Below are 11795 nucleotides of genomic sequence, written 5' to 3'. Positions count from 1 at the left end.
TGAAGTAGGAAGTATTATAATCCCCATTTAATAGACTGGGAAAATAGGCATGTTGTTGCTTTCTTCATGTCACATACCAAGGCAATGACAGAAGAGAAAAGAGAATCCAGAACTCTGGATTCCAGGTCTCCTGTTCTAGCTTCGGGATGTTACAAAACTCCTACGATATAATTTTTAAAAATAAAGGTTTTTCTGTCTTCTAGCTATCAGTTAGATGAGTCTCATGAAAAGGAACTTTTGCTTGACATTGCTGTGAAAGACTGTCAGGTGATAAACACAGGCACATATTTCTATCATAATATTATACCGCTAGAGACCTAGAAGCATTTAGCATACTCCATGGGAATTCCAAGACTTGTTATTTTGCAATGTGGCTTTTTCTCCCTTTTAACTTGTTCATTTGGACCCCCGTAAGTTGGAAGCACAAATCTCTTAAATCCTACAGACGGCAAAAATATAAATGTCTCCTATGTTACTGGCTTGCTTTTCCTCTCTCTTCCTTTTTCTTGTTTTCCCCTCTTTTTCACACCTCTACTATACACATCAATATTTGCATATTTAGCTAAATAGCATAAAATTTCAAAGATACAGTAATAAAATGTATGCACATGCACAGGGTTGAGCCTGTATTGCTTGCTGAAAACTCCTGTGGAAACCACTGGAAGCTGTGTCAAGGAAAGCTCATCCTACATATCTTTTCCCACTAACGTCACTAGGAACAGGGTAAGGTCTGGAATGGATTTGGACTGCTTATGCTTATAAAGAGAGAAATGCCAAAATGCATAAAGATGGAACTAATTGAGCTCAAGAAAATAGTAACAATAATTGCATGGAAAGCCAGAAGTCGCTAAAGAAAGAGGCAGAAGGACATCTAACAACGACTGGAGTTTCACAGCATGGGAAGCAAGCTGTTTAAGAAAATGTAATTCCATCTTTCTCTTTACTGAGGCTGGAGGAAAGACACAAGCCCTGAGAGGACAAAAATAAATGCAGAATACAAGCAAGGCTAGGTAATAGAGATAGTAAAAAGAACTGGCACTAGCAAGGGTCACCAGAAATAAGGACAATCTGGAAAGACATCAATGCCTATATTCAGAGTTTAGAAATGGGATGAAAATGATTCTGGACACTGCAGAGCTACACACACACAACTTCCTTTTCTCATCTCTTTTTCCTTCCGATCTCTTTGGCCTCACCTTTCCTGTAGCATTGATTGAAACCAAACACAAGCAGAGAGGAAGCTTGCTCAGAGCTATATAAAATGGCAGTGGTCTTGGAACATTATTATTAATGATAGTAGTGCCTGGAGAATCCCAATGCAGATTGAGGCCTCATTGTCTTAGGCTCTGTAGGGAGATGGACAGTTTGAAGAGCATTTAGTTTGGCTCAAGATAAACCAGAAAAGTGGGGAAAGAACCATATGAGTATGCATTAACAGAAGCCAACTACATACAGGGCTAGATTCTGAGTCACTTGTTTTGCTTTCATTTTATAACATAAAGAACAGAGATGAGACAAATATTAGAGGGCCCCTATGTAAAAAATCTATTTTGAGATGTTTCTTCATGACATAACACATGAAGCAGAAATTGAGAAGATGAGGAGATAATATATTGTTCCGGTTAGAAGTTGACTCTCTTTTCCCTCCTCTTCCAAAAGACCCATAACAATCACACTCAACTTATGAATAGAGTTGATCTATAGTCAGGCCACTGATTAATAATAAATCTTATTAGTAAAAATACTACTAATAACTATTATAGTGATAGTTACTAATGGCAACACAAAGGCTAGATTTTAAAGCTGTATCTGCGTTCTACTAGACCAATAGTTAAGTAAAAGATTAAATTAATCGTTCTGGCCCCACAAACATGGGGCCAATCAGGACTGGCTCAACCCAAGTACAATTCAGAACAGCATTAAGGTTGCTCTAAGTTTTACTCAGTTGCACTGCCCACCAAGGGGCTGTTCCAGTAACTTCTTGCCAGAATACTGAGGCAATTGGGACATATCAGTATTTTTTTTTCTCCTACCATGTCTAGTACACTGGGGGCACGTCTACATGAGACAATGTGCAGTAGACTAATTCTACTGCGCATTAGCACACATGGCAAAAACCATGCTAATATGCTAATGAGCAGTAGTCTACTGCACATAAAGTGTAACACAGTGTACAATCGCACTAATGTGCAGTGCAGCAGCCTACTGCACCCTTATTTAGTGCTTGATTATACAAGTACTAAAGTTAATGTGCAGTAGGCACTGCACATTAATGAATGTGTAAAAGTGCTCTGGGTATAACAACTGACTCCATACAATGAAAAATTCCCCTATGACAGATATATCAGCTGACTATTTTGGCAACTTTTTATACTAAGTTTCTTATTGCTAAAACTTTGTCTGGCAGACCTAACTGGGTTCAGATCCTGGTGTTATTTGCCCCTGGGGGGTCAAAATTTGTGAGTGTTTGCAGGAAGGGACTCCGGTATGGAGGCTGATTTGGGCTTAGTTGTGCTATTGATACAGAAGTGCTCTTTCTACAAACTGAAATACATTTTCAATTTCATCCTTGGATCCCAGTATGGGTGACCATCTCAAAGGGGATGTGTGCATCTCTTAGGTACATGGCCATTGCAGTGCTACCCAGGTTGTTCAGGCAGCCACATACCTGCTGTGGAAATTTAAGCAAAGATGTTTTAGAGGAGAATGTTTCACATTCGCAATAATTAGTACTAATACCAAGAGTGCACAATGCCAATGTAGTCTCTTCTTATACATCCAACTATGCCCATTACTCCCAGGTTCATGTGCCCCTGGGTTCAGCAAAGATCTCGAAACTCAATACAGATTTCTAACCTGGTCTGGAAGAAAGAGAGCTGAATGCAACACTGACCCTCTCAGAAACCAATTCTTTTGACTTATCTCAGGCCAGCTCAGGGGAAGCACTTTTCTATTTTATATTCAATACCTGCATCCTCTTTCAGCTCCTCTGACTGCAACTCCTCTCCAAGTGAGGTCGCATTTGTTGTTGCTGTTGTGTTTTCCTGCTGCATCTCTTCTGAGGTAAGTGCCTGGCATGTGGGAGGTGGAAGGTCATTCGGCATTGCTCTGGTGGCACCATCAGCAGTGCAAGCTTTGCCTTCGGCATCTAAAACACCATGTCATTTAATCTTAATTAAGCTGTCAATAGTAAAAGCTAATGCATCCTGCCACTAATTAGAAGTATATGCCTAATAATCTGTTACTTACTGCACAGGGTTCTTTATGAGGACTCACTGTAGTGAGAACTTACCTTTGGCAGCATCTGATTTCCAGAGGTGCTCAGCACCTGTTGATCCCACTGACATCAGTGGAATTTGTGGATGCTCGGTAGCTCTGAAAATAAGGCTCCTGACACTCAGCTGCCTCACTGGGGTTTTGTGGGTGACTAAATTTAGGCCCCTTTTTTAAACAGGTGTGCTCAAATGTCTGAACAAAACTGAAATCCAAAGTCTTCTTGACACAGGTTCAGAGGGTCAGATCCAGCTACCCTGACCTAGCCTTGAATAGTAACTTTTGCTGCCAATAGTCCTATCAGCTGTAAGAACTCTGATGATCTTTGCTATTTTCTAGTTCAGGCAGATTTCCTTGGTTCTCTCTCAGAAATGATAGGATCAGGCTCACTTTTACAAATTGGAGCAACTACTTTCAGTTCAGGCTAGGTCTCTGAAATGATATGTTTGTATGCTGTCCACCGTGGCACTAGAAACTCCTTAGTAGAACCTCACAACATGTCTGTTCTCCCTTGTAATGATACCATGATAAGTTTCTTAAACTGCGATTTAAGACTTAATGTTCACACGCTCCCCTTTTCACTTTTGTAAGGCTTTTTGCTCACTTGATTAAGGGTATCAAACTTTGGCCCACAGATGCTGCAGAACTAATGCAGTATTTTTTGTTATAGGCTGAGCTCACTCTGGCTGCCTCATAATCACGTTTGGTGAAAAGTTACTGTTCTTAAAATAGCCCCTGCAGTAGCACAGTTGCTATGATACAGGGGAACGGGGGGGAAAAAGTTCACTGCCGACGTTACAGCTCATTGTCAAGCCAGCCTATACATAATCATTGGCATATTAACAGCTGCCTGCAATATTTGTCAGGGAGAGCTTTCCTCCTAGGAATATACCTTGTGTTACATTTGATCAAATCTACTCTTTGTAACTGAAAGCAAGAAGGAAAAAACTCCCTAAATGTTTGCAAGGAGCAGAACTGGATAGCTCTGTCTGTGTTCTCCAGGGCTAGGGACAGAAATTATACATAAACTGGTATAAGTGATCAGAAACTGGTATAAGTGACCAGAAATTCAGTGCGCACAAATCTCTTTCAAAGTGGCTGAAACTGGTTTAAGATAAACCTGGATGGATGTAGTATCAGACTGAACTGATTTAGGTTAAATTGGTTAATTGAACTTCTGCCCTAGATCCCCTCCAGATTCAAGTTAAGACAGTCCCCAGTATCCCATGATGCTTTGCACCTCCCCCCACCCCCACAAGGTGGGTGGGCTAGGTTTGGCCCTAGCTGTCTGCTCCAGCCCAGTAGGGAGGCATGCTGTAGCACCCCCCGCCCCCCCCAGCTTCTGGCCAACTGCAGGCATGTGACTGCATTTCCAGAATCAAAAGTGGATGTCTGTTCACTTGCTTATCAGTTCAATCTATGCAGCATAGACTAACCTGCAAAGGTTGAATTGATTTGGCTTCGGACTTTTTGACTCTCTGTACTTAGCGCAGGAGATAACTCCTGCTGTGCAAGCCACTGAACACTGTGCCACAACAATAAAACAGAGCCAGAACATTGGCTCCTTTAAATCATTATGTATAAAAAAACTGCACTGGCAAATGGAATAACAGCCAGGAGAAGACAGCCCTGTCAGCAAGCTTCTAATGAAGAGTGTCTGGGATCGAGAATTACGAGGTCCCTGGTCAGAGGTGGGCAGCGCACATGCAGATGCAGATCCCTACAGCAATATGGCAGTGGTAGTGCTAACCCTGTGATTTTTGAGAGATGATCAAGAGACAGCACAAATGGCAGGTATTAGACTCACTAGTATAAGAGGACACTAGAGACTCTCTGTAAGTCTTCAAAATGCTGACAAACTAGCGTCAGGAAAAAACAGCACTCTTCCATACTGGAGAACTCGGATCACAAGTGAGGACAAAGCATCTACTTAGACAGGAACAAATTATGGCAAACATTGGATTCTACAGCCTAAGCTGCCCTGGGATCATAGGGCAGTAGGGATGGAAGGGATGACATGAGGCCATCTAGTCCAGTTCCCTACTCAAGGCAGGATTATCCCCAGCTAAACCATCCCAGCCAAGTGTGTGTCTAACCTACTCTTAAAATTTTCCAGAGATGGAGATTTCAGAGCTTCTCTAGGTAGCCTGTTCCAATGCCAGTCAGTCAAAAAGTTTTTCTCAGGGATGCATCTGCGCTTCTCACAGTAAGAATGAAGACTCTCAGAAGTAGCATGACTCAGACAGAGTTAGCAGGAGACAGCACTTTTATGGTTAATGAAATCTACTGTATAATTTCTAGCATCACCCTCTAGATTTAATTTGGGTCACATTTGTTCCTTGCCCTTACTCCACCATGCTTGGGAGCAATGAAGCACAGGGCTGCTCACGCTGTGACTCCATCATAGGGTTCTGGAAACCAGGGGCTGGCTACTCGATACTGCACTCCATGAACAACAGGGGCAAGAAGTGGGAAGAGGCTTGGCTTGTTTAGGCACTGTCAATTTACAGGGCAGAATCTCTGGTGAGGTGCTATGAAAAGGGAAGTAAACTGTCCCTTGAAAAGTGGTTAAGTCCCCTTGTACAATCTGTCCTCAGAGCAAGGAAAGCCCCAGAAAGAAACTGTTCCAGGTACCAATTCCTTCCAAGCTATCCCTGAAGTGATGCAGTTTCTTCACCAGCTCCTATTCTGGGCTGAGCCCAGTTAAGAGTAGCTTACAGTTTCTGTAGGCTGGTGTGCAGTGCAGCATGCTAGTTACCAAGTGGGTACACTACAGAAACAGATCGTGTCATTGCTGGGTGACAGGGCTTCACCAATTTTTTTTCAGATTCAAGCTGTCTCTCTGTTTTGTGTTAGTTTAGTAAAGAGAACAGGAACCAGGTCACCCGCAGCAGAGTTAAGTCACAAAGAGAAGCCTGGAATTTAGAGATTTAGCATAATACTTCTCCTTTTAACAATTGCAAATTATTGCAGTGAGCATTCATTAAAAAAATAACAGATTTAATCTGAAAAAATGAGGATGCCACTGCTACAGTTTTGCCTTAGTCGGAGTCGGATTATGATCAGTTTTTACAAGAAATTTGGGGCAATTTTCAACAGGATTTAGTAAACTGCATATGTAAGATGATAAAAGGATGCTTAAGATTCAAAATATCTATTGTGTCGGAAGAGAATAATTTTTAGCATCATATATTGTCCTTTGCTTGACCATTATTCAGACTCTCTTGTCTAGAAAACAGTGTGGCATTGTAAATTTGCCTGATGTTTTTATGAACCTTACATAACTGTAACAGAGACAAGGAGGGAAGAAGAAATAAACCAGTCCATTTCCAACCAACCTTTGAAAAGCAACTTTTAAATTCTTGTTGATCACTGTTTATTGAACTAGGCTTATTTGGTTGTTTGTTTTATATTTCAAAAATAATTTCAATATGTAACTTCTTAAGTTTTATTTTCAACTTGTTCTTGATAACAAGTCAAAAGCTGATCTAGTATTAGTATTGCCTTTGATGTGCTCTACATAATTTTCCTTTGCTTGTTTTTAAAAGGCTATAACTTCAAATTCATAGTTCATTCAAAATGTATATATACACTGCAAATTTCTTAGCCTTATGTCTATCTAGTATCATCAGTATGATAAGGGATTAAGTAGTTGTCTGGTATGAAGGGAAAACAGTTCAATAGAGTATTAATCATATTTAACGATAAGCATTCTTAAAACTTCTACCAGAATAAACTGGCCATTCAGTAGCTTTTATATTTTATATATAAAATGCATATGAAATACACATGCATAGTTTTACTGTAATTACAAATGCTTATTTCCTGACTCTCTACTTTTTCAGTTGCAGTCAAATATAATATCATCAAGTGTCATTTTGTTGGGTTATTTATAGACTTTCAATTTTTTTAAATAAGGCAAAATAATTTTTGTTCCTATTGGTTTCAATAAATATTCTTTATACCTCTCAGCTTGGTATTATTCAGCAGGCCTCTTCCCCCTACCCTCTGCATCCCCTCCTTCCCCCCACCCGCCCTTTCCATGATAACATGAAGTTTGATAAAGTTCCTGAACCAAAGATAATTTATTTTAGCTATATTTAGGAAACATGCGTATACAAAGTTGGGTATCTGATGCTGGGACCCACTCTATCTGGTAGAAGCCTAAACCATCTCAGGAACCTGTCTTTTTCTCTCCTAGCAGCATTTGATTGGGGCTTTAGACAAGTAACTAATAGAATCACAGTCCTTTGTGCAGGTCTGTGGCATTTTACCCTCTTATCTTCAGTCACTGCTTCTGAACTTCTTTTGTATTCAGGAAGCTTTAAAAACAACAGCACCAACTCTCACTTTTCTCTGTGAATGAAGGACTGGTATAATGATATTGTGTCTTGTACCTGCTTGACATTAAAGACAACTGAAAATCTAGATTTAACATCATTCTATAAATAGTCCGTACTAGTTAGCTTTGCTGAATGCATCTGTATGTTTGGTGTTACAGTCATTTAAGCTTTGAGTTTCTTGGCAGTTTTCTGTAATTGCATAAAACCTACATTGCTGACTTCATGCTTGCATAACTGGAATTGTACCCAAGATGGAGAAACACCCCAAACTAATACTGTTTATGTTGAGTTATACTCAGAATGAATGTGACTCAATGATTGTTCAGGCTGATCACATTTTTTTCCCTTCGTGGCCATGTGTTTCCTATTTGCATGAATGAGAACTACAGTGAAAAAAATAAATAAGTAAATAAATAAGAACTACAATAAAAAGGAAGATAGCTTTTACTTACCTTGTTCCATCATCTCCAGAAGACCTTTCTTAATGAGTTCATCCCGACCTTGCCTTGCTGTAATCTTCTTCTCTAACACTACGGAAGGTGGTAGCATAACATAGAAAATCAGAGGAAACAATGGATGGAAATAGTCAGGTACAGAAATTCAATGGGAAAACTGCAACAGGTGAATGGTGACAAGTCGCAAATGCATTATGCTAATGAGTGGACCTGGAAAGGACCACAGAGAATTTTCGGGGTGTAGTTTTAAAGCTGGGCTGCATTTTGGCTGACTGGCCAGTTCAGTGCTTTTTTCATCATTAAAGCCATAGTAGAATGGCCAACTGAAGACACAGGACTCTGTAAAGTACAAAGATATACCAAGAGGCTTAACAACCAGGTTCATATCCTCTGTCAAAATTCAAGGTTGTTTCAGTGCAGTGTTTTGGTTTTATGCGTTGGTGATAGAGATGCCAGCTGCCTGGATCTGAATCTAAATCTCCCAGATCAGGAGATGTTCAGATTTAGGGTGTTAAACAGTACAAAACTGTTTAATATTTGTGACTGATTTGTAGGGGAAGCCAAAAGCTCCACCCTCCCCAAGACTTCCTGCCCACTACTACTTTGTCATACCACACGCTTTGTATAAGCATCTGTTACCAATATATTATTTCACCTGATTGACCTTCATCCACAAGTGTGAAGCATGGGGATGCCCTCCCCTGTTTAGGAATTTTTCAAACAAATCACCAGCTGGTATTGCTCACCGAATGCATAAGGGGCTTCAAAGCTACTTGGTCCTTCTTTTTTTTCCCCTTCCTCTCTATCTTCCATTCTGTGTATCAGTCCCTTCTGGGAATCAGATGAATTAGCTGCCTTAAGGCAGAGAGTAACTCTGATAGGAATCAAGAATTGGAACCATGTTTCATAGATTTCATAGTTATTAGAGTCGGAAGGGACCTATTAGGTCATCGAGTCTGACCCCCTGCCCTGGGGGGTTCAGATGACCTCAGCCAGGTGTTTGTCCAATCTCCTCTTAAATACCTCCAAGGAAGGAGACAGCACCACTTCCCTTGAAAGTGTATTCCATATTTTGGCAAGCCACACTGTAAAGAATTTTTTCCTGATATCCAATCTAAATTTGCTCTCCTTCAGTTTGTGGCCATTGTTTCTAGTTACCCTGATGGGCACCCTGGTAAACTTCGCATCCCCTATTTCCTGCTGTTCCTCCCCCACCCCGATGAGTTTGTAGATGGCTACAAGATCACTTCTCATCCTTCTCTTGCAGAGGTTGAGAGATGTTGTGAAAACAGTAGAAAACTGCAGCTCCGTAGTGTTGAGAACAGTGAAGAAAACATATGTCCTCTCTTCTCAGAGGACCTCAGCTTCTGTACCTAGGGCAAGTCCTGAACACCTCCTCTCCTACATAATATACAAGGGGAGAGAAGCTGGATGCCGGGAGCTCTCGCTAGGAGTGTGCAGCACTTTTATACTCCATGGAAAGGCAGCCTCCTGTGTCCCCAAGTAAAAACGTATTAGGGGGAAGGCTGTGGATTAAGGGTTGGCTATTGCATTCAAGGCCAACAATATATATAAGCAAGGACAGGGAGATGCTGAACATGTGAAAACTACTGTAGCCTTGATACTGTGACTGTGAAGCAGCCTTGGGAAGTATGTTCTTTTTCATGTGGTCTCCACAGAGTACCTTGTGGACCACCATCTTACATCCTTTGCAATCATTTGCTCCTTAGAAGAAACAAGTGACTTCTGCTTCTATGCTGAACACTAGGGATGCCTTTTGAGATGAGAGCATTCACACTTTGTCACCCCAGCATCTAGTAAGCATTTCTACAACACAATATCTGCCACTTCCTGTAGGAAAGAATTCTTACTGTTCTGTTCAAAAGTTGAGCCCAATCAGGCACAGCAATGACAACATGCTCTGTTTAGGGGTCTTGATAGATTTCTGTCACCAAAATGGGAATTGAAAATAGGTTGAATGCAATATGTCAAAAAGGAGTGCCTAGAAAAATGAAAACATAAACACCTCTAATTGTAGGGATACTTTTTGGGTACAAAGCTTTGGATGATGTCACTGTTCAAGCAGATATCATCATCAGTTCTCTGTTTACCATTCAGCACATCTTTATGTTTTTGTCCAATACCTTACCCATAGAATCCACTTTTTCTGGCACTTAAAAAAAGTCCTCTTTGTTTACTGTTTAATTTCTAATGCAAAGTGTTAGGCTCATACCACCATACCTCCAGGCTCATACCTCCAGCACAGGAGCAGTGCAATTTTCCCCACTGATGTGCAGAGTTCTTCCACTGATATGCATTAATGCTGATATGGAATATGTTTCCTTGAGGTATGTGAATGTAAGTTAATCCACTACTTCTTTACTAGTTGTCAATGTAAGGATTGTTTACGATGATGTGGCTGTTTTCAGCGTAAATTCCCAACTAGGACTGGATTGCTAGCGCTAACATACTTTACAGAGGTTGCCAAAGAGACATCAGATGGTAACTATTTGGAGACATGCCTGGCACTAGGCCATGTCCATGTAATGGACTTTCTAAGGATTATGGGTAGGTTGCAAAAAATAGCTTTGAAGCCTTTCCTGTACTCGTTTTAACTGAAGAGCCAGACTTTGGTACTCAGTCACATTCAGTAACAGTTACTGAATGGTGGTTTATGGTATTATTTAGATATAAAAGACTTTCCAATGGAAGTATGGGTATCTCTCCTCAGCCTATAAATGAGCAATCCTTGTTAATGCTGTTGCATGCGAACCCTTATAAATGCAGCAACTAGGGACATAATGTAGCTGCTTCAGTCTGGACTGCCTGCTCCGTTAAGTCCTCTTTAGGCAAGCTGAAATTCATTTCTTTGAAATTTTGTGCTTTGTGTTACGCAGGGAGCTGGATCACGATAGTCCCTTCTGGTCTAAGAACCTCTGAATCCACGGCAAACCCAATTTTAGGGATTACTTTTAGAATCAGGTCGTCAATAATTTGCCAGTTCTGCTTATTTTTCCTCTAAAGCTGCTTTGGTTTGTGCGGAGTCAAGCTGTCACTCTCATCCTACCTGCCGACGTCTGCTTTAGCTTCTCATTTTTCTTTTTCCTCCACTTCCACGGTTTGAAGATCCTGCCCAGTGTTGCCAACTTGCTGTTCCTTCTCACTGGTGGAGTTCTAATCCCTGAGACCAGATAGTCAGAACGCATTGCCGGGGACTGCTCCATCTCATCTACGAGGGTAAACACAGAACAAAGCCAACGGTGAGAGGAATATAAGACCAAGTGCTTCATGCTAGACTTAATACGGGGAGATTTATGGTAACTATTCCAGCTAAGAGAGCATTCAATTTAGGTATCTATCAGGCTAAGTAGTGCAAAACAAGGGGGGGATTTTAGTCTCTAAAGGAGGTAAAGCAAAGAAGCCCAGTTAAACCTCCTTGCACCAGCATGGCTGTTTGTACTGCAGAGATGTGGCTTAGAGCTGTGTTTCTCAACCCGTGGGTCCAGACCCAAAAGGAGGTCACGAAAATATATGAAAGGGTCACGAACAAACTCTCAAAAGGGATCGACAAACTTTAAAATGAATTGTCCTTTACAGGAGAAAAGCATGGGAAACCGTAGCTTGCCCCTTGCAGGCTGGCAGAGCTCCTCATGTCCCACCCCCATACCCCGCCCCACAAATTGGGGAGCTGAGGCCTGATTGGGGGGGGGGGGGGGGGGCTAAG

General features: G+C 41.2%; 1 protein-coding gene across 8 annotated transcripts in view; it reads right to left on the bottom strand.

Annotated features, from left to right (window-relative positions):
• PHACTR3 (phosphatase and actin regulator 3) overlaps positions 1-11795 on the bottom strand; it is a 163298-nt gene that overhangs the window by 56047 nt on the left and 95456 nt on the right. For 5 of the 8 annotated variants that reach the window (XM_025204684.1, XM_025204682.1, XM_025204683.1 and 2 more), the window contains 3 exons: positions 11139-11300; positions 8069-8146; positions 2969-3148 (listed from right to left, as the gene is read on the bottom strand). In XM_025204684.1, coding sequence (XP_025060469.1) covers positions 2969-3148; positions 8069-8146; positions 11139-11295 — 415 coding nt within the window. In that variant the 5' untranslated portion in view covers positions 11296-11300. The remainder of the gene's footprint in view (positions 1-2968; positions 3149-8068; positions 8147-11138; positions 11301-11795) is intronic. The other 3 variants (XM_025204686.1, XM_025204688.1, XM_025204689.1) reach the window with 1 other exon arrangement.

The sequence above is a fragment of the Alligator sinensis genome, unplaced genomic scaffold (assembly GCF_000455745.1).
Source record: "Alligator sinensis unplaced genomic scaffold, ASM45574v1 scaffold970_1, whole genome shotgun sequence".
NCBI classification, from domain to species: domain Eukaryota; kingdom Metazoa; phylum Chordata; order Crocodylia; family Alligatoridae; genus Alligator; species Alligator sinensis.
Note: the sequence above shows the minus strand (reverse complement) of the source record. Positions and strands in the feature narration are given on the sequence as shown.